Consider the following 26,889-nt stretch of genomic DNA (forward strand, 5'->3'; position numbering starts at 1 on the left):
AGTCAGACTGTGTTGTACATGTGTCCCAAGGAGAGACTTGGATGAGCTATATCTGTTACAGGAATGTGCATACTTATAGAACATGTTTCCACTGATGCACACAGTAGCATGCATCTGTTCCTGATGTATTGTCAACTGATTCTTTATAAGGAAAGTGGATTGTGCAACTGATGTAAGCATGATCTATTTTAAACATAGGACGCATGTTTCTCTTCCTTCTAAGGAAGTCTCTTCCTAGTGAGATCCTTTGTTAAGTAGTATATAACATCCAAATTGAGTGTCCGGCCTCAGATGAGACGAGATGAGGGAGAGATGAGAGATGGGATGAGAGACGGGAGACAGGACAAGAGAGGATGAAGAAGGGAGAGGGGAGAGAAATGGAGGAATGGAGAAACATACAGCTGGCATGAGACAATAACTTTTCAATGTCTCAACTATGTCTGATATATAAAATAATAAATAAGAGAGCTCTTGGCAAATTACTGGTATCCGGTCCTGTGATTCAATCATAACGGGGACAAAAGCTGAATTTTCAGATCTACACCACGTAAAATCACAGAGCGGGGTCAGCGCATGCTGAGGGTCACAGAAGTCGCCAACTTTCTGCAGAGTCAAGAGCTCCAGACCTTCAGATGAGCTCAAGAACAGTGTGTAGAGCTTCATGGAATGGGTTTCCATGGCCGAGCCGCTCATCCAAGCCTTACATCACCAAGTGCAATGCAAAGCGTGGGATGCAGTGGGGTAAAGTGCGCCACCACTGGACTCTAGAGCAGCGGAGACGTGTTCTCTGAGTGACCAATCACGCTTCTCTGTCTGACAATCCCATGGACGAGTCTGGGTTTGGCGGTTGCCAGAAGAACGGGACTCGCCTGACTGCATTGTGCCAAGTGTAAAGTTTGGTGGAGGGGGGGTTATGGGGTGGGGTTGTTTTTCAGGGGTTAGTTCCAGTGAAAGGAACTCTTAATGCTTCACCAAGACATTTTGGACAATTTCATGCTCCCAACTTTGTGGGAACAGTTTGGGGACGGCCCCTTCCTGTCCCAACATGAGGTCCATAAAGACATGGATGAGCGAGTTTGGTTTGGAGGAACTTGACTGGCCTGACCTCAACCCGATAGAACACCTTTGGGATGAATTAGAGCGGAGACTAACATGCTGGTTGGCAGCTTGGTTACTGGTAATTTACAGCACAAACCAATGCCTCCAAAACATCGTCAGTGTTTTAATTAGCTCTACAAAGCCCACGGACATGGCAAGAGTCAGCTATAGTGGGATGTTAGAAGATTGGTAGCGTTTCTCTCCAAGGTTGCCTACTTCCTAGTGCACTGCAGAGTTAAACCTAGTCTTCTGAGGTTGATTTCAAGTCCCTGTCTTAAGGTTAACAGGCCTTCCAAACACTCTCAAAGTAACATGCCACACCTTGAGTGGAAGGAGGTGGGAAAGGAGGTGGCAGAGGACCTGTTACAGAGGAGAATGATCTGAACAGTTTGCAGGTGTTTGAAATGTTGTTGATTTTGTACTTCACTAAGAGACTTTGGCAGCAGAAACATTAGAGAAAGAGGTCAGGCGAGACCGGTACCTTGCTCAGGTATTTTGACTTGTGCCATATTGTCAAGATGTTAAAATAGAGATTATCAGTGGCACATCGACAATCAAGTGAACAGAAGTAGTTAGTGTAGGGAAGGGATGATAAAAATGAGAAGTTTTTCTTATTTGTCTTATTTCAGCACTTGCATGAATTCTTCAGTTAAAATGTTGGTCATTGAACCTGTAAAGTTGCCTGAACCTTTCGGGGAAGAATCATGCAGGTTATACATGGTTGTAATAGTTCTTGTGCTATATTTTCAGGAGTTGGATCTTCACAATGTGGTTCCAGAGCAGCCAGTCCATCATGTCATAGAGTTCAGCATTACACTGATGGACTATGGGTATCAGGAGATACTGAGAGACGCGGATTCACCTCAGTATCATGACCTGTCACAGCATCTTCAAGATCAGGTTTGCGAAAATGACCAGTGATATTTATGCACTATTCTATGCCATTTTACAGTATAAATAGTGCAACATAAGGTGTTCAACTGCATGCTTGTCTGTTTGTTGCAGATGCAATATGTTTTTAAAGACCTACCTGGATTTATGGATGTCCACTTGTTAAGAATTAGGTAAGTAAAAAATCACTTTCTTTAACAACTGCAGCGACCAACTGATCGCCTGAGGTCTGTATTTCTAATGTGAAAATAATGACACATTGACATCTGTGTTTGTATCTCTATCATTAACGATTCATATTTCACTAGGGAAGTGTTTATGTGATTTCTTGTTGCATTTGATTTGACTTATCTTTGTATCCTTTCCTACATGCAAGCGAGGCGGAAGAGCCTAAAGGGTAAATATTACATATGTATATAATGTGCTGTGTGGAGTCTCCGTGTACATCACCTTTAGTTTTATCCATCTATTGCTTGGATAAATAAATGTGAATGCATATTGCTTCTATTTCCCCAGGGCTGGAGGAGTATCTGCAGTCTACTCGGCTGTTTTTGAGACTATTTTATCTACCATTGCTGATGAAAGTCTTGGCACAGTTGTTTCATCTACAGGACCAAATCTGAAGGACATGATAGTTAAAGCACTGAGGAAAAAGACCTCTCTTCTGGATCCTAACTCACTGACATTTGAGACAGGTACATGAACAATTTATATATATAAAAAAAGTCTTGTTTGATTATATATTTTACAAGCCCATCACATATTTTCAAATTTGTCTCATCAGGCACTGAGCAACCCTCAACCAGAATGCCTGAGGTTTCTGAAGACGTTTTAACTGAGGTGACTAATGTCATAATTAGGCAATAAACTACAAGAGACCATTCTAAATCATCAATATAGTCATGGTTAAAGTGGCATAACTCACAAAAAAATGCCTGAAAAACCTGTATTGACAATATAGTACATCCTCAAGTGCTTTGTTGTTTTAAAAATGGTTACAACAAAACGTAAAGTACAGATTACGTTAAATGTTATTTACTCTAAGTGTAAATAGCAATAGATGCCTTTGTTGCTGCCTTTTTGGCACATTACTATCCCTAAAGCCCTCCCCTACACCTATCCCTACCTGACAAACACTTTAAATACCACTCTTAAATACCTATTAGGCACTTTATTTCCACTTTTTGATTATTTTCTTAATCTTTATTCAAAATAAATTCCTCTAACGCCACCCGCCTTGATCAGCCACACCACTGATCCTAATATATAGAGCAGCTGGTGAACACATTAGCTGTTGCTACGTTGTATGTTTTAGCATGACTAAAGTGTTGTATCTGCCAATCGGCATCCAGAACAAGAACTTAAAGGGGTCATGAACTGCATTGTTTTAGTGCTTTATAATGTTTCCTGCGGTGCACTTATAATGTTAGTATTATTTTTACATTAAAAAGTGTCAATTTAGAAATAAAAGGCATTTTTCCTACCTTGATTTTAGCCTGATTAGAACGCTCTGTTTGAAGGGGCGTGAGACTTCAGTGTAAACGCCCACTGCTGTGATTGGCCGCTGTGAGACTTCAGTGTAAACGCCCACTGCTGTGATTGGCCGCTGTGAGACTTCAGTGTAAATGCCCACTGCTGTGATTGGCCGCTGTGAGACTTCAGTGTAAACGCCCACTGCTGTGATTGGCCGCTGTGAGACTTCAGTGTAAACGCCCACTGCTGTGATTGGCCACTGTGAGACTTCAGTGTAAATGCCCACTGCTGTGATTGGCCGCTGTGAGACTTCAGTGTAAACGCCCACTGCTGTGATTGGCCGCTGTGAGACTTCAGTGTAAACGCCCACTGCTGTGATTGGCCACTGTGAGACTTCAGTGTAAACGCCCACTGCTGTGATTGGCCGCTGTGAGACTTCAGTGTAAATGCCCACTGCTGTGATTGGCTGACATATTTGGATATGAAATAGCTAGTCGAGTCCATATCGTAAAAGGCTGTTTGCAAAGCCTGCGCCGAAAAATGCGACTGATTTACCAAAGAATCCACAGTGAAATGTAGCGAACACAAATAAATAATGCTCAGCTGAGACATTCACACTGATGAGAATAAATCAGCTCATTCTCAGCATTAGGATCCTTTGGAAGGGAATGTTATTAGTGTCCGTTCGTCACTCCTCATCATCTCACTAACACTCCAGTGGGCGGGGCATCTCACTAACACTCCAGTGGGCGGGGCCAGAGTTGTGATGATGAAGTGGGCGTTGATCTTCTTCTGCAGAGGCGCTCTTTCTCCATCTATTACAGGCTCATTCACAACCAGTCGCTCTCTGGGCTTGGGGACAATAAAAACAGTTTTTGGACTAACAAGGAAGTTTTCAGTTCTGAAACTTACAGGATATTCTTATAGTATGATAACCTCTTATATGTCTTATATTTGATTTCTCAGTTCATGACCCCTTTTGTGTCAGGTCTTTTGTGCTCTGTGTTACTTATAATACTAGCATTACATCTTTAAATGCAACAACATAATTGTACACCTGTTAATTTGCAGTCCTCTGATCGAGATTCATATGGTGACCTCAGTTTTCCAACAAAAGGAACCAAGATTGAAATTCATCTTTCATCAGATGGCGATGAGAATGTTTTGGAGACCATTTTAGACCCAACTTTAGACACAGACAGCACCACAACAACAAAGTCAACAGTTGAACCTGAGAACGAGGCAGTCATCATACACCAGATTGAAACTATTAAAGGGGAAACTGGTGAGCTCATAAAAGATTTTTTTCAAGTTCCCCCGGTAGAGGAAGCTCCTGGTGAGGAAGAGAGCAAACCAGTTGTTAGTGTTGATAAAGACAACAATCTGGCTCCGACATCTTCATCTGCTACCTCAGCATTACCCTCGAGTGCAGAACAGCCTAGAGCTACAGAGAAACCAACACCAGATATTGACTTTAATCTAAACACAATACCAGAAGATGACCTTTTTAACCCAGTAACCACAACCCACATTTCGTTCACCACCGCAACAGCGATTAGTCCTGGGTCTGAACAACCAAAGTTGGCTGTCACAACCGACTTCACCATCACCCTACAACCTTCAACTGAACCAATTGATCCAATAACTGAAGTGACAGATTCTAATGAAATCCCAGAGGAGCCTCACACAGGAATTGTAGTAAAGGAGGAAGATACCAAAATGGTGACGGATGAACCAGAGGAAGAGACTACATCTGAGGTTAACTTACCCAAGGGGAAGGTTGTGACAACAGAAACTGGAGAAGGATCTGAGGATGTTACTGAAGATACTGTTGTTTTAGAAAATCAGGTATTACGACCTGAAGAAGTGACTATGGTAACAGAAACTCATATGGAGTATAGCACATTAGAACCATTGAGAACGATTGTGGTACCAGAGCCTGAAGAAGATGGGATTGAAAAATCAACTAAACCGGATGAAGTAGCAGAACGAGAGGGAAAAGTTTTAGAGGAAGAAACAGAGGTCATTATAGAATCAAAAGACGTTGAGGAACATAAAACTGATGAGGAGATTAAAGTGAGACAAGAGGATGGCGTTCAGGTAACTGAGGCTGTACAACCTGAGGAGGAACCACCAAATTTAACAGAATTTAAAGAAGAGGGTGAGGTGGTGGAACCTGAGAGAGAAGCTGATGGATCCAAACCTTCTGATGTTGTAGAATATGAGGAAGGCGTCAAAACTGAAGATCCTGATGTGGAGATGGCAAGTAAAGTCCCTAAACCTACTGAAGGTTCAACAGAACCCCCTGCAAAGATGATTAAGATTAAACCAGAGATTTCTGTGACAGAGTTTTACCTTGTTGAAAACATTGACTATTACCCTCCTGAAGGAGGTGATAATTTACCCTTTGTACCAGTTGACAGTGTTCAACCCGGGATGGACGTTGGAAAACCTGAACATGTGGAAGACTTTGGGCTTGAAGTTCAAACCACCAAACCTGAGGGAGTTCTTGAGATGCCAGATATGGTTATAGAGGACCACACCTCAGAACCAGATGTGGCTGATGTTCGCACCACTGTATCAACTGCCTTAGAATCTCTGCCTGAAATGACCACAGAATCAGCTTCTAAGAAAGATGAGGACTTACCATCTGTTGTTGGAGATACTGAGGAGCCACATCTCACAGATAGAGGTGAGAGAGATATGTGTGTTTCTCAATAAAATATTTGGGCAATCAGATTTTTAGAATTACCTTTGAAGTTTTGGTTATCATCTGAAACACTGGAGACATCCATATAGTTTCCAATAACAGATCTGATTACAGAACCCTTCAGGGTCTTTAATTAGTGGCCAAGCACCGATTGTATCAGTTGGTGTTCTTATTATTCTTCTGTTTCTTCTTCTTCTTCCATAAAACTGCTTGCGGGAAAGTTATGAAATTTGGCTCACAGATAGAGGACAGTCTGAACTGTCACCATTGCAAATTTGGAGTCTCTAACTTAATCTCTCCAGCGCCACCATCAGTCCAAAGTTTCACTTACGTTTGTGCTAGTAACCTTTTTCCTGTGATTCCTTGGCTAAAGACGATTCGAGTCATTTTCCGCCATGAAAAGTTTTCCGCCATTTTGAACTTTCTAAAAAACTTTATACTTTTTCGAACTCCTCCTAGGCCATTGCTCCGATTTTCACGAAATTGAACCAGATCATATAGGCAGACTATTTCAACAAAAAGTTATGGAATTCTTGAATAACAAACAAATTCAACGATGTGCCCGTCAAAAAGAACGTGAGGCTACATTTCTGCAATGCTTTAGCGTATTCTGATCAAACTTGGTGTGTGTTATGACAACCATGACCTGAGGCAACCTGCATAGTTTCGGCGCAGTGCCACCTAGTGGTCAGGAGATATGAAAAATGGCTTCCCAATTTTCCCATATCAGCCTTTTTGGGAATCGACCATTTTGAATTTTGTCATAAAATGCTATATTTTACGAACGCATTGGTGCATCGTTACGAAACTCAGTATGTGTCTTTGGCACCATGCCCTGACAGTATTCAAAAAGTTTTGGGGCAGCATCACCTTGTGCTATTGTAATGAAACTTGGATCAACTTTAGATTCATTGGGTCATGCCGAGAACACCGATACCAATTTTGCCATAGTCTGCCAAAGTTCTTATCCGCCATTTTGATTTTCTTTAAAAACCTACTTTTTTAACTCCTTCTAGACTGTTTTTCACCAAATTTGAGTCAGATCATCTTCACACTGTTTTCGTGTCGATAGACAAAAGTGATAAACCATTAAATCACATTACTAGTGATTGTATTTGATTTTTTAGGCATTTTACCTAAAATCTAATATAATTGCTCGTTGTTGCAGTTGGTCAGACGCTCCTAGCCATGATAGCATGACTTGTCGTATCTTTGCGATTGGCCCCAGTAATTGCTGCTTGAAGCTTTATTTTAAATTTGATAGTGGAGTTGAGACAGGATAAAGGAGGATAAAGGAGACTAAAGGAGGATAAGTTGGCTGAGTGCAGAAGGAGCTGTTTTAGGTGAAAGTCTTCTGCTACATTAATTTGGGGATAGGAAAATTAAGATTGCTTGACAGTCATATTGATCCACAAAATTAACAATCTTCCACTTCACATGTCATTTCTAACCTGTCATTTTTTCTTATTTCCCAGAGGAAGACACTAAGACAGAAGTTGTCCTTATAGAACAAGAGAAAGAAAACGCATCCCTGCCCATGGAGACGCTTGAAACTGATACACCTTTAACAACTGAACCTGCAGATCTTTTTGAAGTAGTCCTAACAGATGTATCGGTCGTTACTCCAACATCTTTGGAAAAGGATTACGATTCACCAACTGAAAACTTTGGACTTGAGGTTCAAACCACCAAACCTGAGGGAGTTCTTGAGATGCCAGATATGGTTATAGAGGACCACACCTCAGAACCAGATGTGGCTGATGTTCGCACCACTGTATCAACTGCCTTAGAATCTCTGCCTGAAATGAGCACAGAATCAGCTTCTAGGAAAGATGAGGACTTGCCATCTGTTGTTGGAGATACTGAGGAGCCACATCTCACAGATAGAGGTGAGAGAGATATGCTATGTGTGTTTCTCAATAAACTGTATGGGCAATCATCAGATTTTTAGAATTACCCTTGAAAAGGTTCACATGGGAATATGTATGGCTACGAGCCACAGTTTTGGCTATCATCTGAAACACTGGAGACATCCGTATAGTTTCCAATAACAGATCTGATTACAGGGTCTTTAATTAGTGGCCAAGCACTGAAGGTGCGAAGGCATCTAGTGTATCCGTTGGCGTTCTAGTATTCTTTCATTTCTTCGTCCGCTCTTGAGTCTATGGCAGCCCATAGAACCGCTTGCGGGAAAGTTATGAAATTTGGCTCACAGATAGAGGACAGTATGACCTGTCCCCATAGCAAATATAGAGTCTCTAACTTCATCTCTCCAGCGTCAACAACTGTCCAAACTTTCACTTACATTTGTGCTAATAACCTTTTTCCTCTGATTCCTTGGCTAAAGACGAATCAAGTAATTTTTCGTCAAGAAAATGTTTCCGCCATTTTGAACTGTCTAAAAAAAAAAAAAACTTTTTCGAACTCCTCCTAGGCTGTTGCTCCGATTTTCATGAAATTGAACCATATCATCTACAGACTATGCCAACAAAAAGTTATAGAATTATCCAATAACACAAACGAATTTGACGATGTGCCTGCCAAAAAGAACGGGAGGCTATATTTCTGCAATGCTTTAGCGTATTCTGATCAAACTTGGTGTGTGTTATGACAACCATGACCTGAGGCAACCTGCACAGTTTCGGCGCAGTGCCACCTAGTGGTCAGGAGATATGAAAAATGGCTTCCCAATTTTCCCATATCAGCCATTTTGGGCATCGGCCATTTTGAATTTTGTCATAAAATGCTATATTTTACGAACGCATTGGCGCATCGTTACGAAACTGGGTATGTGTCTTTGGCACCATGCCTTGGCAGTATTCAAAAAGTTTTGGGAGCAGCGCCACCTTGTGGTCAAAAGTTATAATGAAATTTACAAAAATGCTAATAACTTTTGATTAAATTAGCCTATTGTAATGAAACTTGGATCAACTTTAGATTCCTTGGGTCATGCCGAGAACACCGATACCAATTTTGCCATAGTCTGCCAAAGTTCCTATCCACCATTTTGATTTTCTTTAAAAACCTAATTTTTTTTAACTCCTCCTAGACTGTTTTTCACCAAATTTAAGTCAGATCATCTTCACACTGTTTTCGTGTCGATAGACAAAAGTGATAAACCATTAAATCACATTACTAGTGATTGTATTTGATTTTTTAGGCATTTGACCTAAAATCTAATGTAATTGCTCGTTGTTGCAGTTGGTCAGACGCTCCTAGCCATGATAGCATGACTTGTCGTATCTTTTTGCGATTGGCCCCAGTAATTGCTGCTTGAAGCTTTATTTTAAATTTGATAGTGGAGTTGAGACAGGATAAAGGAGGATAAAGGAGACTAAAGGAGGATAAGTTGGCTGAGTGCAGAAGGAGCTGTTTTAGGTAAAAGTCTTTTGCTCCATTTATTTGGGGATAGGAAAATTAAGATTGCTTGACAGTCATATTGATCCACAAAATTAACAATCTTCCACTTCACATGTCATTTCTAACCTGTATTTTTTTTTATTTCCCAGAGGAAGACACTAAGACAGAAGTTGTCCTTATAGAACAAGAGAAAGAAAACGCATCCCTGCCCATGGAGACGCTTGAAACTGATACACCTTTAACAACTGAACCTGCAGATCTTTTTGAAGTAGTCCTAACAGATGTATCGGTCGTTACTCCAACATCTTTGGAAAAGGATTACGATTCACCAACTGAAAACTTTGGGCTTGAAGTTCAAACCACCACACCTGAGGGAGTTCTTGAGATGCCAGATATGGTTATAGAGGACCACACCTCAGAACCAGATGTGGCTGATGTTCGCACCACTGTATCAACTGCCTTAGAATCTCTGCCTGAAATGACCACAGAATCAGCTTCTAGGAAAGATGAGGACGTGCCATCTGTTGTTGGAGATACTGAGGAGCCACATCTCACAGATAGAGGTGAGAGAGATATGCTATGTGTGTTTCTCAATAAAATGTTTGGGCAATCAGATTTTTAGAATTACCCTTGAAAAGGTTCACATGGGAATATGTATGGCTAGGAGCCAAAGTTTTGGCTATCATCTGAAACACTGGAGACATCCGTATAGTTTCCAATAACAGATCTGATTACAGGGTCTTTAATTAGTGGCCAAGCACTGAAGGTGCGAAGGCATCTAGTGTATCCGTTGGCGTTCTTATTATTCTTCTGTTTCTTCTTCTTCTTCCGCTTTTGAGTCTATGGCAGCCCATAGAACTGCTTGCGGGAAAATTATGAAATTTGGCTCACAGATAGAGGACAGTCTGACCTGTCCCCATAGCAAATGTAGAGTCTCTTAACTTAATCTCTCCAGCGTCAACAACTGTCCAAAGTTTCACTTACGTTTGTGCTAATAACCTTTTTCCTCAGATTCCTTGGCTAAAAACGATTCGAGTCAATTTCCATCATGAAAATATTTCTGCCATTTTGAACTTTCTAAAAAAAAAAACTTTTTCGAACTCCTCCTAGGCCATTTCTCAGATTTTCACGAAAATGAACCAGATCATATAGACAGACTATGCCAACAAAAAGTTATAGAATTATCCAATAATACAAACGAATTTGACGATGTTCCCGCCAAAAAGAACGTGATGCTATATTTCTGCAATGCTTTAGCGTATTCTGATTAGGGATGTTAACCGATGACCGTTTGACCGATGGTTGACCGTATCAACTTTAACCGATCAAAGTTGTCGGTTAAAAAAAAAAAGTGATCTCTAAATTAGGCTATTATAGACAGTGGACTAAACGCTACTACAGTTAGCCATCTCATTCCAAAATCTTTTTGTGTGAAGTGAACAAATCCCTCACACTCAATTTTTCATAACTCGCCTGTTTGTACTTAATAAACCAATAAAAACATTAGGCGCGAGGTCACAGCGTTTGGGTTTGCGCGCTCACAAGGTTTGCAAAAAGTAAACAGGCTAAAACACTCGAGGTTATTGTATGCAACATTCCGCATAAGATGGGCTTACATTTGGAAATATACTACATCTACATTTCAGTGGTAACACATAAGGTGTTGATCATCATCTTTCTTTATTATTGCTAGCACTACCTCGAACTAAAGCGGCGTCTCTTCGGAGCTGTCATTTTCTTAAATGAGCCTCGGCAATGTTTCAAATGAGCTTCTAACGCTAGACAAATGCCTTTATTTTCAACGCGATCACCTTGTACCCAAACCATTTCAAAACTAAGGAGCCATTTGTCCTCCGATTACAAACAAGCTCCTCGGCGCAGCGTTTGCGGGACTCATGTTTCGAGCTGTAGGGGATTTAAAAAAAGTGACGTGAGTGGAAGGCAGGCGGCGCCGGGACAGTGTGTGTGTGACGCCGCATTCACACGGGGCTTCGACGTCAACGCTTGACGGAGGGCGAGGCTGAAGCTTGGTGCTGACGCGACCGTCATACTGACAACAGCTAATCACTTGCCGCTTGGACCACAACACTACACAAAAAAGCGCCTTTTTTGACAGCTAGTCTGTGAGACTATTTTGTGTATGAAAACTGATCACTTTAATATTTGATTCCTCATTTGGCTGGGGGATAGCGCCTATTTGAACCACACATTATATGATATGCTGCCTGTCATTCAATGATAAACAGAGTAACGTTACACGGACGGAATACAAGCATGATACACTCCAGATTCTCCAACCCGCCGAGAGCGCGAGGCAGAGCGCAGAGAGATGCGACAGAGTTGAGAAATTGCAGGCGCGGCTCGCGGCTGTTATTTCAAATAGCGCAGCATATTTTAAACGAATCGGTTAACCGGTTTCAACCGGCTAATGAGGCTCGGTGGTCGGTCAAGAAAATGTTTAGTTTTCGCCATCCCTAATTCTGATCCAACTTGGTGTGTGTTATGACAACCATGACCTGAGGCAACCTGCACAGTTTCGGCGCAGTGCCACCTAGTGGTCAGGAGATATGAAAAATGGCTTCCCAATTTTCCCATATCAGCCATTTTGGGCATCGGCCATTTTGAATTTTGTCATAAAATGCTATATTTTACGAACGCATTGGCGCATCGTTATGAAACTCGGTTTGTGTCTTCTGCACCATGCCCTGAAGGTACTCAAAAAGTTTTGGGGCAGCGCCACCTTGTGGGCAAAATGTATAATTAAATTGACAAAAATGCAAATAACTTTTGATTAAATTAGCCTATTGTAATGAAACTTGGATCAACTTTAGATTCCTTGAGTCATGCTGAGAACACCGATACCAATTTTGCCATAGTCCACCAAAGTTCTTATCCGCCATTTTGATTTTCTTTAAAAACCTACTTTTTTGAACTCCTCCTTGACCATTTTTCACCAAATTTGAGTCCGATCATCTTCACACTGTGCTGAAAAAAAGTTAAGGTTTTCGTGTCGATAGACAAAACGAAAGTGATAAACCATTAAATCACATTACTAGTGATTGTATTTGTTTTTTCAGGCATTTTGCCTAAAATCTTAATGCTTTTAATTGCTCGTTGTTGCAGTTGGTCAGATGCTCCTAGCCATGATAGCATGACTTGTCGTATCTCTTTGCGATTGGCCCCAGTAATTGCTGCTTGAAGCTATATTTTAAATTTGATAGTGGAGTTGAGACAGGATAAAGGAGGATAAAGGAGACTAAAGGAGGATAAGTTGGCTGAGTGCAGAAGGAGCTGTTTTAGGTGAAAGTCTTCTGCTACATTAATTTGGGGATAGGAAAATTAAGATTGCTTGACAGTCATATTGATCCACAAAATTAATAATCTTCCACTTCACATGTCATTTCTAACCTGTCCTTTTTTCTTATTTCCCAGAGGAAGACACTAAGACAGAAGTTGTCCTTATAGAACAAGAGAAAGAAAACGCATCACTGCCCATGGAGACGCTTGAAACTGATACACCTTTAACAACTGAACCTGCAGATCTTTTTGAAGTAGTCCTAACAGATGTATCGGTCGTTACTCCAACATCTTTGGAAAAGGATTACGATTCACCAACTGAAAACTTTGGGCTTGAGGTTCAAACCACCACACCTGAGGGAGTTCTTGAGATGCCAGATATGGTTATAGAGGACCACAGCTCAGAACCAGATGTGGCTGATGTTCGCACCACTGTATCAACTGCCTTAGAATCTCTGCCTGAAATGAGCACAGAATCAGCTTCTAGGAAAGATGAGGACTTGCCATCTGTTGTTGGAGATACTGAGGAGCCACATCTCACAGATAGAGGTGAGAGAGATATGTGTGTTTCTCAATAAACTGTTTGGGCAATCATCAGATTTTTAGAATTACCCTTGAAAAGGTTCACATGGGAATATGTATGGCTAGGAGCCACAGTTTTGGCTATCATCTGAAACACTGGAGACATCCGTATAGTTTCCAATAACAGATCTGATTACAGGGTCTTTAATTAGTGGCCAAGCACTGAAGGTGCGAAGGCATCTACTGTATCCGTTGGCGTTCTAGTATTCTTTAATTTCTTCGTCCGCTCTTGAGTCTATCGCAGCCCATAGAACCGCTTGTGGGAAAGTTATGAAATTTGGCTCACAGATAGAGGACAGTCTGACCTGTCCCCATAGCAAATATAGAGTCTCTAACTTAATCTCTCCAGCGTCAACAACTGTCCAAAGTTTCACTTATGTTTGTGCTAAAAACCTTTTTCCTCTGATTCCTTGGCTAAAGACGATTCGAGTCGATTTTTCGTCAAGAAAATGTTTCCGCCATTTTGAACTTTCTAAAAAAACTCAGAACTTCGAACTCCTCCTAGGCTGTTTCTCCGATTTTCATGAAATTGAACCATATCATCTACAGACTATGCCAACAAAAAGTTATGGAATTATCCAATAACACAAACGAATTTGACGATGTGCCTGCCAAAATGAGCATGAGGCTATATCTCCGCAACGCTTCACGTCATTTCTAACCTGTATTTTTTTATTTCCCAGAGGAAGACACTAAGACAGAAGTTGTCCTTATAGAACAAGAGAAAGAAAACGCATCACTGCCCATGGAGACGCTTGAAACTGATACACCTTTGACAACTGAACCTGCAGATCTTTTTGAAGAAGTCCTAACAGATGTATCGGTCGTTACTCCAACATCTTTGGGAAAGGATTACGATTCATCAACTGAAAATGCACATTCAACTGTTGTCCAGGATGTTGTACTTAAAGAGTCCGATAATATCAAAGTGCTGAATGTGGAAACTGAGGATCCATTTATTAAAGACCTAACCACTGAGTTAGACCAAATAGATGTAGTAAGTACTGAGATATTTGACCTCTTGACTTATGACAATGGATATTCGTTTCCAAATGAAGGATATCCCTTGGAGACAACAAAAGCGCCATCGCTAACGTACTTCACAACTTCCTCAATGACCACAGCGAACAAAGGCAAAGAACTAATTGTGTTTTTCAGCTTGCGTGTCACAAACATGATGTTCTCTGATGATCTTTTCAATAAGAGCTCTACAGAATACAGATCATTGGAAAACAGATTTGTTGAACTGGTAAGTGCAACTATTTCAGCTGTTGATTGTCATGAACAGTGACATTTTACAGTGAGAGAACATACAAATCTTTATTACATTTATTTCCCCTCTGATTCCTTAGCTCAAGACAATTCGATGTTGTACCTATGACATAATTTTTCGTACTGAAAATTTTCCCGCCAAGAAACTACTTTTTCGAACTCCTAGACTTTTTGTCCAATTTTCACGAAAATCAAATCAGATCATCTTCAGACCGTGCTGGCTAAAATTGATCAAAAGCTTTTTGATAAACCCAACAAGTCTTGAATAACGTGCAAACGAATTTGACGAAGATCACGCCAAATTGGATGCGAGGCTATATCTCTGCAACGCTTTGGTGTATTCAGACCAAACTTGGTACATTTCATCCCAAGCATGACCTGAGGCTACATGCAGCGTTTCAGCACAGCGCCACCTACTGGTCAAGAGAAATTAAAAATAGCCTTTTTTGCTTCACTTCTGAACAGTTTGCCCAAAAATGATAAAACGTGTCTCTTCTGATTCAGTGCATCATCCCGAGTCGAATTCACATATTGGCTATTGAGGGCGTCGGCCATTTTGAATTTTGTTGTAAAATGCTGTATTTTAATAAAATTATTTACATATCGTTACGAAACTCTGTATGTGTCATCAGGACCATGTCCTGAAGGTACTCAAAAAGAGAAAAAGTTATAATGAAATTTCCAAAAATGCTAATAACTTTTGATTAATTTTGACTATTTTACTTAAACTGGTCTTGGTAGATTCCTTGTGTCATGCTGAGAACAATGACACCAATTAGTTGCTCGAACATGCTGTCTGCCATTTTGAATTGCTTTTGAAAACTTTGTCTAATTTTCACCAAATTCGGCTCCGATCATCTTCAGAGCATGCCGGCAAAAGTACTCTTTTTGATAGACCAAACCGTTCTCGGCAACGCTTTGGCATATTGACACCAAACTTTGTATGTGTCATTGTCACTTCAAACTGACCACAATTTGATAACAGCGCCACCTGTTGGTCAAAAGTGATAAGCAAGTTAATCATATTACAGTGATTGTATTTTTGATTTTTCAGCCATTTTGACTTAAATAATCTAACCCATTGAATTGCTTATTGTTTATGTTTTTCTGAAGCTTCCAGCCATGCTTGCAAATCACAGTTTCTTTTTGTGCTTGGCCCCTATATTGCTGCTTGCAGCTATATTTCTGTCCTATTTTTTTCATCTGTTCAAAGATGACTAAATGAACCACTTACTGAACTTCTGTCACAGTAATGTATCAAATTGCAGCTTTATCTTAATGCTTATCGTTGCATACTCTATATATACATTCATTTAAGAACATGAGGCCTTATACTATGCAGTATGGTAGTATTCTTTTAAAAGTTAGCGCTTAGGCTAATAGAAGCCAACTCCTGTAATTATCCAGTGATTTTTGTATGGTGAACATACATAAATGATGCTTTTGTTTCCTCTGTGCACAGCTACTCCCATATCTACAGTCTAACCTAACAGGCTTTAAGCAGTTAGAGATCCTAAACTTCAGGAATGGAAGTGTGGTGGTCAACAGCAAGGTGAAATTTGCCAAGTCTGTGCCGTACAACATTACTCAGGCTGTCCAGCATGTCTTGGAGGAGTTTTGTGATGCTGCAGCCCAGCGTTTGGACATTAGGATTGACAGCCATTCCCTAGACATAGAACCAGGTGAGAGTCTTGGCAGGATAAACTGGATCAGTCTGTCTCACAGAAGGCCAAGAATTGCTTCAAATGAGATGAGGCCAATTTGTTTTTTCGTTTTAGCTGATCAAGGTGACCCTTGCAAGTTTCTTGCCTGCAACGAGTTTTCGAAATGCGTGGTGAACCTCTGGACAAAGGAAGCACAATGTTTATGTGACCCAGGCTACGTAACGCTGGATGGACTGCCATGTCAGAGCCTCTGTGTGGTCCAGCCTGATTTCTGTCTCAATGGAGGAGAGTGTGAGATTGTACCTGGGCATGGTGCCGCTTGCAGGTACCTCGGCGAACTATTACATATAGCTGTGATCAGTTAAACTCTACAGTATAAATTCAACTCAATTCTGTTGCAGAATAGAATAAAATGCTTGTTTGTACCTTAAAATCAAGTAGGTAAATCAAGTTTCTGACTCTATGTATAGTGGGACATTTTTGCCAGCAGACCAGTAGGTTTGCTTATGTTTTGTGTTATGTAACTTCTTTAAAAAAATGACTATGTAAGCTCAATGATGCTGCTGTATAGCTGTGAAGGATAAAACCTCCATTGTACATGTTCTAACTGTCTCTCTCGACCCTTTTAGATGTCCTGTAGGTAAATTCTGGCATTTTATCGGGGAGAGATGTGCAGAGCTGATCTCCGTGCCACTAGACCCCTTTCTTTCCCTAGTGTGCCTCGTGGGGGCGCTCACCTTTCTTTATACCATCATTTCTCTCTTGTTATCTATGTGCAGGAAATGTGTACGGACCAGCAAGACACTAACTCTAGTGTAAGCAGGTCTTTTTTCGTCAGATTTTCTGAAATCTTTGCGGTTAAAGCATTTGTTGTGTTACTAAAGACAAGACTAGAGAATATAATTTTGACTAGACGAAGAGATATACAAATGTAAGCAACATACCAAATGCAAATTTGTTAGTCGGTATTATTTCAGTAACATTTTAGAGTTCAATTCTCACTATTAATTACTTATTAGCAAATTACTAGGATATTGTCTGTTTATTAGTACTTATAAAGCACATATTAATGCCTTATTCTGCATGATCATATTCTACATCCCTTTATCAAACCCAATACCTAAACTAACAACTACCTTCCTAACTATTAATAAGCAGTAAATAGGAGTTTATTGAGGCAAAAGTCATAGTTAATAGTGAGAATTGGACCCTAAACTAAAGTGTTACCTTTATTTCTTATGTTAGGAATGTTCCGGTTTCTAAGTTCTTCAGTTTGTAATTTTTGCAAACTAAGAGATGATATTCCTTTAATGACATATTGCTGCGAAAAGCATTAATTTGATGTGGTTTATATAAAATCTTTATTATATAAGAATATGCTACGTTCACACTGAACGATTTGAGCGTCTGGAGTGAGTGATTTCCATGTTAAATCGATGTAAATACGCGTTGATGCGCGTCTGGAGGTCCTGCGGCGTGTTTAGCGCGGTGCGATGGACGCGATTTCGCCTCATTCACTCGCACAGTTCACCTGAAAGAGGTGAATTGATTGTCTTGCGCAACTTTATTTGGTGCTTTTTGTGCATTCACGTGTTTGAAGCGAATTTGTGTCTGACGCCCGAGTTCTGAACTTTGCCGTCTGTTTGCGCTGGGAACTCACCATTGGCAGGACTCAATCCGAGGGGCGGGATAACCGGTTGTCTTTCAGATTCCCTCTGCACGCAATAGGACAGCGCTACAACCAACCAGAGCAGCGCAGAAGGTGAAGCGGAGCTCGTTGATGATTAAACTTTCGGCGTATCCGGGCGGGCGAAACTCCGAACACATCTTCCTTTCTTAAGAAGGACTTCAGTGCCGTTCTTTGTTCTTTCCTCAAAGAAAAGCTTAAAGGGATAGTTCACCCAAAAACGAAATGTTTATGTTTATCTGCTTCCCCCCCAGGGCATCCAAGATGTAGGTGTGTTTGTTTCTTCAGTAGAACACAAATTAAGATTTTTAACTCAACCGTTGCAGTGTGATAGTCGTATAATGATGTCAATGGGGATATTTTAGAGTATGAGAGCAATGAGAGTAAAAACACACAGACATATGAATCCTTATTAAACCATGCGGCTCGTGGCAACACACATTGATGTCTTAAGACACCAAACCATCAGTTTCTGCGAGAAACCCAACAGTATTTATGTAATTTTTTTACCTCTTATCAGACGAATGTCATCTAGTTTTCCCAGCGCCATAACTTCCGGCGAATAAGGTCAAAATACTGGCGCAATCAAAGATATATACACATAGATGCCTCATTCGACCGATCCGCGCAGGCACTAATGAGGAATCTATGTATATATCTATGATCGTGCCGGTATTTTGACCTTATTCGCCGGAAGTGATGGCGCAGGACGGCTGATGCAGAGCCATAGAAAAAAATTAAATGCATTTTTAAATATGGATATTTCTCTTACACAAACGCATCGATTCGCTTCAGAAGGCCTTTATTAACACCCCAGAGCCGTGTGGAGCAGTTATATGACGGACAGATGCACTTTTTATGGACTTCAAAAACAGAGCAACTATTACTGCTATTATAAAGCTTGGATTAGCCAGAACATTTTTAATATAACTCAGATTTTATTCGTCTGAAAGAAGAATGTCATTTACACCTCGGATAACTTGAGGGTGAGTAAATCATGGGATCATTTTCATTATTGGGTGAACTATCCCTTTAACTCCAAGTCTTCCAGAGTCGCGGGCAAAGCCGATTTGAAAGACCGATGTTCGCCAGCTTCTTTGTTTATGAGTAGCACTCGGAACTGTGACAACTCTGCCGTCATTATGTTAATCCCGCCCACCGACTCTACACACGATGTGATTGGCCTGACCAGAGTTTTGTTTTTCCAGCTCGCAAGCCAACGGAGAGTTGCTAGACGACCCTGACTGCAAATTAGATTTGCTGCCTCTAGGGGGCGTCTAGATTTTTAGGCTATAAGGACTTGCCACTTAATCTGGACTGAAAGACTGAAGGACCATGGCATATTATTGCATTATTATGGTATGATGATGAAAATTGTTGTTACTGTTCTTTCATCTTGTCACTCATTCAACATGGAGGAATGACTGATATTGGGCTTGGCAGAAGTGCGCTCGCTTTATACACGCGTCTATTTCAAAATTCAAAATGTTCAAGCGTCCAACTAGACAAAATGGAAGCGAATTTGACGCTCAATTCACGTTTGGCGTGAACGTAGCATTAAGCTAACTATTCACAGTCAATTAGAAATGCAAGTTATTTACAAAATTTTTTAACATTCATATCTTTACTTGCTATTCTTCACGTCCTTCTGTTCTAAAGACATTTATGAACACACTGTTTAACCCTCATTAGATATACATTACTTATACATCTCATTCTGTGCCTTTTATCTGTGGAATAGTATCTTTTCTTTGACTGAACAATCAGATGTCTCCATTCCAGCCCAACTGAAGTAAAAATGATTCAAGACAAAAACATTACAAATCTAAAGTCCAGCATGATTGCAGTATCCAATTTACTGAAAGTCAATATACACTCACCGGCCACTTTATTGGATACACCTGTTCAACTTCTTGTTCTCTAATATCTAATCAGCCAATCACATGGCAGTAACTCAAATTAATTCATGTAGACATGGGCTGAATCCGAAATCAGCCTCTAAACCCCCAATCACTATTCCCTACGTTAGTCCACTAATACAGTTCATGTGGACAGCTGTTGAGTGTACTTGATATTGTGGGATTGCATGAGTGCACTCAATAATGTCCACTATGGTTTCGGACACCACTACAAATGGCTGTCCCTTCAAATAATGCCCTGTTTGAGGGTATAGGGGTGATTTTGGATTCAGCCCTGGTTAAGATGATCTGCTGAAGTTCAAACTGAGCATCAGAATGAATGAATGAGGCATTTATATAGAGCTTTATAATCTACTGTACATATTTGCTACCACTTTTCCCATAAAACAGGACTCAAGGAATCCAAATGAAATGATTTCCAGAATGTCCTAAAACAGCTTGTGTTGTACATAAGAAACTTTTACTAATGTGTCTTTTTTACAGAAAATGTGATGCCTTACACCCCTGTGAATTTTGGATATGACGTCTTCTTTTTTCCCCTTCAGCTGATCTTTATGCATTTCTTTGCCGTTTGAAACCTGGGCTTCATATTGTTGCATATGTTGTCCTGTTTTATAGAGGCCGAGACCAGACCACCATACCAGGCCTGACGAGTTAATCACAGATGATTTCCACATTATAACACTGTGACTGAGGTAAGATCAGATCTCATATCACCTTGTGTTGTGGTGGTTCAAATCAAATCCCAAACTATTAGACTAGGTCTAACTTAATATCATGTTGGAGGTTAATTAAACCAGACTAAATTTACTATTGTCTATTGTAATTGACTATTGTAATTCTTTATACCATGGTCTTCCTCAATCTTCGTTGGCACGTTTACAGATGGTTCAGAATGCAGAAGCCAGACTGTTAACTTGTACAAAAAAACGTGATCATATCACTCCAGTCTTAGCTTCTCTTCACTGGCTTCCCGTTTATTTTAGAATTCAATTCAAAATTCTGCTGATTGTTTTCAAAGCTCTTAACGGACAAGCCCCATCTTACATCTCCGATCTTGTTGATTTGAATTCAGCTCCTAAGTCCCTCAGATCAGCCAATAAAGCTCTCTTATATGTCCCACGTTCACGACTTAAAACGAAAGGAGATAGAGCCTTTGCAGTTGCTGCTCCACGATTATGGAATCAGTTGCCACCCGACATTAAGAGTGCTCCTTCTGTTTCTGTTTTTAAATCTAGACTTAAGACACATCTCTACGTTTTAGCATTTCCTGCTTATTAAATTATGGATTAGTAATGTTTTCTTGTTTTTTCTTATTCTAATTTTGACTGTTAATTTTATTATTATTTTTATTTTATCTTTATTGTATTTTATGATTGTGTTGTACAGCACTTTGGTCAGTGTAAGCTGAATTTAAATGTGCTTTATAAATAAATTTACTTACTTACTACTTACTAAATTTGTTGTTGGGCCCATGACCCTGTGGCCGGTTCTCCACTGGTCCTTCATGACCCTGTGGCCGGTTCTCCACTGGTCCTTCATGACCCTGTGGCCGGTTCTCCACTGGTCCTTCATGACCCTGTGGCCGGTTCTCCACTGGTCCTCCATGACCCTGTGGCCGATTCTCCACTGGTCCTTCATGACCCTGTGGCCGGTTCTCCACTGGTCCTTCATGACCCTGTGGCCGGTTCTCCACTGGTCCTTCATGACCCTGTGGCCGGTTCTCCACTGGTCCTTCATGACCCTGTGGCCGGTTCTCCACTGGTCCTTCATGACCCTGTGGCCGGTTCTCCACTGGTCCTTCATGACCCTGTGGCCGGTTCTCTACTGGTCCTCCATGACCCTGTGGCCGGTTCTCCACTGGTCCTTCATGACCCTGTGGCCGGTTCTCCACTGGTCCTTCATGACCCTGTGGCCGGTTCTCCACTGGTCCTCCATGACACTGTGGCCGGTTCTCCACTGGTCCTTCATGACCCTGTGGCCGGTTCTCCACTGGTCCTTCATGACCCTGTGGCCGGTTCTCCACTGGTCCTTCATGACCCTGTGGCCGGTTCTCCACTGGTCCTCCATGACCCTGTGGCCGGTTCTCCACTGGTCCTTCATGACCCTGTGGCCGGTTCTCCACTGGTCCTCCATGACCCTGTGGCCGGTTCTCCACTGGTCCTTCATGACCCTGTGGCCGGTTCTCCACTGGTCCTCCATGACCCTGTGGCCGGTTCTCCTCTGGTCCTTCATGACCCTGTGGCCGGTTCTCCACTGGTCCTTCATGACCCTGTGGCCGGTTCTCCACTGGTCCTTCATGACCCTGTGGCCGGTTCTCCACTGGTCCTTCATGACCCTGTGGCCGGTTCTCCACTGGTCCTTCATGACCCTGTGGCCGGTTCTCCACTGGTCCTCCATGACCCTGTGGCCGGTTCTCCTCTGGTCCTTCATGACCCTGTGGCCGGTTCTCCACTGGTCCTTCATGACCCTGTGGCCGGTTCTCCACTGGTCCTTCATGACCCTGTGGCCGGTTCTCCACTGGTCCTTCATGACCCTGTGGCCGGTTCTCCACTGTTCCTTCATGACCCTGTGGCCGGTTCTCCACTGGTCCTTCATGACCCTGTGGCCGGTTCTCCACTGGTCCCTCATGACCCTGTGGCCGGTTCTCCACTGGTCCTTCATGACCCTGTGGCCGGTTCTCCACTGTTCCTTCATGACCCTGTGGCCGGTTCTCCACTGGTCCTTCATGACCCTGTGGCCGGTTCTCCACTGGTCCTCCATGACCCTGTGGCCGGTTCTCCACTGGTCCTTCATGACCCTGTGGCCGGTTCTCCACTGGTCCTCCATGACCCTGTGGCCGGTTCTCCACTGGTCCTTCATGACCCTGTGGCCGGTTCTCCACTGGTCCTCCATGACCCTGTGGCCGGTTCTCCTCTGGTCCTTCATGACCCTGTGGCCGGTTCTCCACTGGTCCTTCATGACCCTGTGGCCGGTTCTCCACTGGTCCTTCATGACCCTGTGGCCGGTTCTCCACTGGTCCTTCATGACCCTGTGGCCGGTTCTCCACTGGTCCTTCATGACCCTGTGGCCGGTTCTCCACTGGTCCTCCATGACCCTGTGGCCGGTTCTCCTCTGGTCCTTCATGACCCTGTGGCCGGTTCTCCACTGGTCCTTCATGACCCTGTGGCCGGTTCTCCACTGGTCCTTCATGACCCTGTGGCCGGTTCTCCACTGGTCCTTCATGACCCTGTGGCCGGTTCTCCACTGTTCCTTCATGACCCTGTGGCCGGTTCTCCACTGGTCCTTCATGACCCTGTGGCCGGTTCTCCACTGGTCCCTCATGACCCTGTGGCCGGTTCTCCACTGGTCCTTCATGACCCTGTGGCCGGTTCTCCACTGTTCCTTCATGACCCTGTGGCCGGTTCTCCACTGGTCCTTCATGACCCTGTGGCCGGTTCTCCACTGGTCCTCCATGACCCTGTGGCCGGTTCTCCACTGGTCCTTCATGACCCTGTGGCCGGTTCTCCACTGGTCCTCCATGACCCTGTGGCCGGTTCTCCACTGGTCCTTCATGACCCTGTGGCCGATTCTCCACTGGTCCTTCATGACCCTGTGGCCGGTTCTCCACTGGTCCTTCATGACCCTGTGGCCGGTTCTCCACTGGTCCTTCATGACCCTGTGGCCGGTTCTCCACTGGTCCTCCATGACCCTGTGGCCGGTTCTCCACTGTTCCTTCATGACCCTGTGGCCGGTTCTCCACTGGTCCTTCATGACCCTGTGGCCGGTTCTCCACTGGTCCTCCATGACCCTGTGGCCGGTTCTCCACTGGTCCTCCATCTCCATGACCCTGTGGCCGGTTCTCCACTGGTCCTTCATGACCCTGTGGCCGGTTCTCCACTGGTCCTTCATGACCCTGTGGCCGGTTCTCCACTGGTCCTTCATGACCCTGTGGCCGGTTCTCCACTGGTCCTTCATGACCCTGTGGCCGGTTCTCCACTGGTCCTTCATGACCCTGTGGCCGGTTCTCCACTGGTCCTTCATGACCCTGTGGCCGGTTCTCTACTGGTCCTCCATGACCCTGTGGCCGGTTCTCCACTGGTCCTTCATGACCCTGTGGCCGGTTCTCCACTGGTCCTTCATGACCCTGTGGCCGGTTCTCCACTGGTCCTCCATGACACTGTGGCCGGTTCTCCACTGGTCCTTCATGACCCTGTGGCCGGTTCTCCACTGGTCCTTCATGACCCTGTGGCCGGTTCTCCACTGGTCCTTCATGACCCTGTGGCCGGTTCTCCACTGGTCCTCCATGACCCTGTGGCCGGTTCTCCACTGGTCCTTCATGACCCTGTGGCCGGTTCTCCACTGGTCCTCCATGACCCTGTGGCCGGTTCTCCACTGGTCCTTCATGACCCTGTGGCCGGTTCTCCACTGGTCCTCCATGACCCTGTGGCCGGTTCTCCTCTGGTCCTCCATGACCCTGTGGCCGGTTCTCCACTGGTCCTTCATGACCCTGTGGCCGGTTCTCCACTGGTCCTTCATGACCCTGTGGCCGGTTCTCCACTGGTCCTTCATGACCCTGTGGCCGGTTCTCCACTGGTCCTTCATGACCCTGTGGCCGGTTCTCCACTGGTCCTCCATGACCCTGTGGCCGGTTCTCCTCTGGTCCTTCATGACCCTGTGGCCGGTTCTCCACTGGTCCTTCATGACCCTGTGGCCGGTTCTCCACTGGTCCTTCATGACCCTGTGGCCGGTTCTCCACTGGTCCTTCATGACCCTGTGGCCGGTTCTCCACTGGTCCTCCATGACCCTGTGGCCGGTTCTCCACTGGTCCTTCATGACCCTGTGGCCGGTTCTCCACTGGTCCTCCATGACCCTGTGGCCGGTTCTCCACTGGTCCTTCATGACCCTGTGGCCGGTTCTCCACTGGTCCTTCATGACCCTGTGGCCGGTTCTCCACTGGTCCTCCATGACACTGTGGCCGGTTCTCCACTGGTCCTTCATGACCCTGTGGCCGGTTCTCCACTGGTCCTTCATGACCCTGTGGCCGGTTCTCCACTGGTCCTTCATGACCCTGTGGCCGGTTCTCCACTGGTCCTCCATGACCCTGTGGCCGGTTCTCCACTGGTCCTCCATGACCCTGTGGCCGGTTCTCCACTGGTCCTCCATGACCCTGTGGCCGGTTCTCCACTGGTCCTCCATGACCCTGTGGCCGGTTCTCCTCTGGTCCTCCATGACCCTGTGGCCGGTTCTCCACTGGTCCTTCATGACCCTGTGGCCGGTTCTCCACTGGTCCTCCATGACCCTGTGGCCGGTTCTCCACTGGTCCTTCATGACCCTGTGGCCGGTTCTCCACTGGTCCTCCATGACCCTGTGGCCGGTTCTCCTCTGGTCCTCCATGACCCTGTGGCCGGTTCTCCACTGGTCCTCCATGACCCTGTGGCCGGTTCTCCTCTGGTCCTTCATGACCCTGTGGCCGGTTCTCCACTGGTCCTTCATGACCCTGTGGCCGGTTCTCCACTGGTCCTTCATGACCCTGTGGCCGGTTCTCCACTGGTCCTTCATGACCCTGTGGCCGGTTCTCCACTGTTCCTTCATGACCCTGTGGCCGGTTCTCCACTGGTCCCTCATGACCCTGTGGCCGGTTCTCCACTGGTCCCTCATGACCCTGTGGCCGGTTCTCCACTGGTCCTTCATGACCCTGTGGCCGGTTCTCCACTGTTCCTTCATGACCCTGTGGCCGGTTCTCCACTGGTCCTCCATGACCCTGTGGCCGGTTCTCCACTGGTCCTCCATGACCCTGTGGCCGGTTCTCCACTGGTCCTTCATGACCCTGTGGCCGGTTCTCCACTGGTCCTCCATGACCCTGTGGCCGGTTCTCCACTGGTCCTTCATGACCCTGTGGCCGATTCTCCACTGGTCCTTCATGACCCTGTGGCCGGTTCTCCACTGGTCCTTCATGACCCTGTGGCCGGTTCTCCACTGGTCCTTCATGACCCTGTGGCCGGTTCTCCACTGGTCCTCCATGACCCTGTGGCCGGTTCTCCACTGTTCCTTCATGACCCTGTGGCCGGTTCTCCACTGGTCCTTCATGACCCTGTGGCCGGTTCTCCACTGGTCCTCCATGACCCTGTGGCCGATTCTCCACTGGTCCTTCATGACCCTGTGGCCGGTTCTCCACTGGTCCTTCATGACCCTGTGGCCGGTTCTCCACTGGTCCTTCATGACCCTGTGGCCGGTTCTCCACTGGTCCTTCATGACCCTGTGGCCGGTTCTCCACTGGTCCTTCATGACCCTGTGGCCGGTTCTCCACTGGTCCTTCATGACCCTGTGGCCGGTTCTCCACTGGTCCTTCATGACCCTGTGGCCGGTTCTCCACTGGTCCTCCATGACCCTGTGGCCGGTTCTCCACTGGTCCTTCATGACCCTGTGGCCGGTTCTCCACTGGTCCTTCATGACCCTGTGGCCGGTTCTCCACTGGTCCTCCATGACACTGTGGCCGGTTCTCCACTGGTCCTTCATGACCCTGTGGCCGGTTCTCCACTGGTCCTTCATGACCCTGTGGCCGGTTCTCCACTGGTCCTTCATGACCCTGTGGCCGGTTCTCCACTGGTCCTCCATGACCCTGTGGCCGGTTCTCCACTGGTCCTTCATGACCCTGTGGCCGGTTCTCCACTGGTCCTCCATGACCCTGTGGCCGGTTCTCCACTGGTCCTTCATGACCCTGTGGCCGGTTCTCCACTGGTCCTCCATGACCCTGTGGCCGGTTCTCCACTGGTCCTTCATGACCCTGTGGCCGGTTCTCCACTGGTCCTCCATGACCCTGTGGCCGGTTCTCCTCTGGTCCTCCATGACCCTGTGGCCGGTTCTCCACTGGTCCTCCATGACCCTGTGGCCGGTTCTCCACTGGTCCTCTATGACCCTGTGGCCGGTTCTCCACTGGTCCTCCATGACCCTGTG

General features: G+C 44.5%; 1 protein-coding gene across 2 annotated transcripts in view; it reads left to right on the forward strand.

Annotated features, from left to right (window-relative positions):
* Positions 1-26,889, forward strand: part of impg1a (interphotoreceptor matrix proteoglycan 1a) — a 40,530-nt gene that overhangs the window by 9,355 nt on the left and 4,286 nt on the right. For both annotated transcript variants that reach the window (XM_079830526.1, XM_079830525.1), the window contains exons 7-19: positions 1,849-1,998; positions 2,104-2,162; positions 2,366-2,386; positions 2,506-2,684; positions 2,774-2,829; positions 4,534-6,154; positions 7,648-8,061; positions 9,682-10,095; positions 12,965-13,378; positions 14,095-14,660; positions 16,146-16,365; positions 16,462-16,672; positions 20,572-20,648. In XM_079830526.1, the coding sequence (XP_079686652.1) occupies positions 1,849-1,998; positions 2,104-2,162; positions 2,366-2,386; positions 2,506-2,684; positions 2,774-2,829; positions 4,534-6,154; positions 7,648-8,061; positions 9,682-10,095; positions 12,965-13,378; positions 14,095-14,660; positions 16,146-16,365; positions 16,462-16,672; positions 20,572-20,611 (4,365 nt within the window). In that variant the 3' untranslated portion in view covers positions 20,612-20,648. The remainder of the gene's footprint in view (positions 1-1,848; positions 1,999-2,103; positions 2,163-2,365; positions 2,387-2,505; positions 2,685-2,773; positions 2,830-4,533; positions 6,155-7,647; positions 8,062-9,681; positions 10,096-12,964; positions 13,379-14,094; positions 14,661-16,145; positions 16,366-16,461; positions 16,673-20,571; positions 20,649-26,889) is intronic.

The sequence above is a fragment of the Gobio gobio genome, assembly GCF_949357685.1.
Source record: "Gobio gobio genome assembly, chromosome: 12".
NCBI classification, from domain to species: Eukaryota; Metazoa; Chordata; class Actinopteri; order Cypriniformes; family Gobionidae; genus Gobio; species Gobio gobio.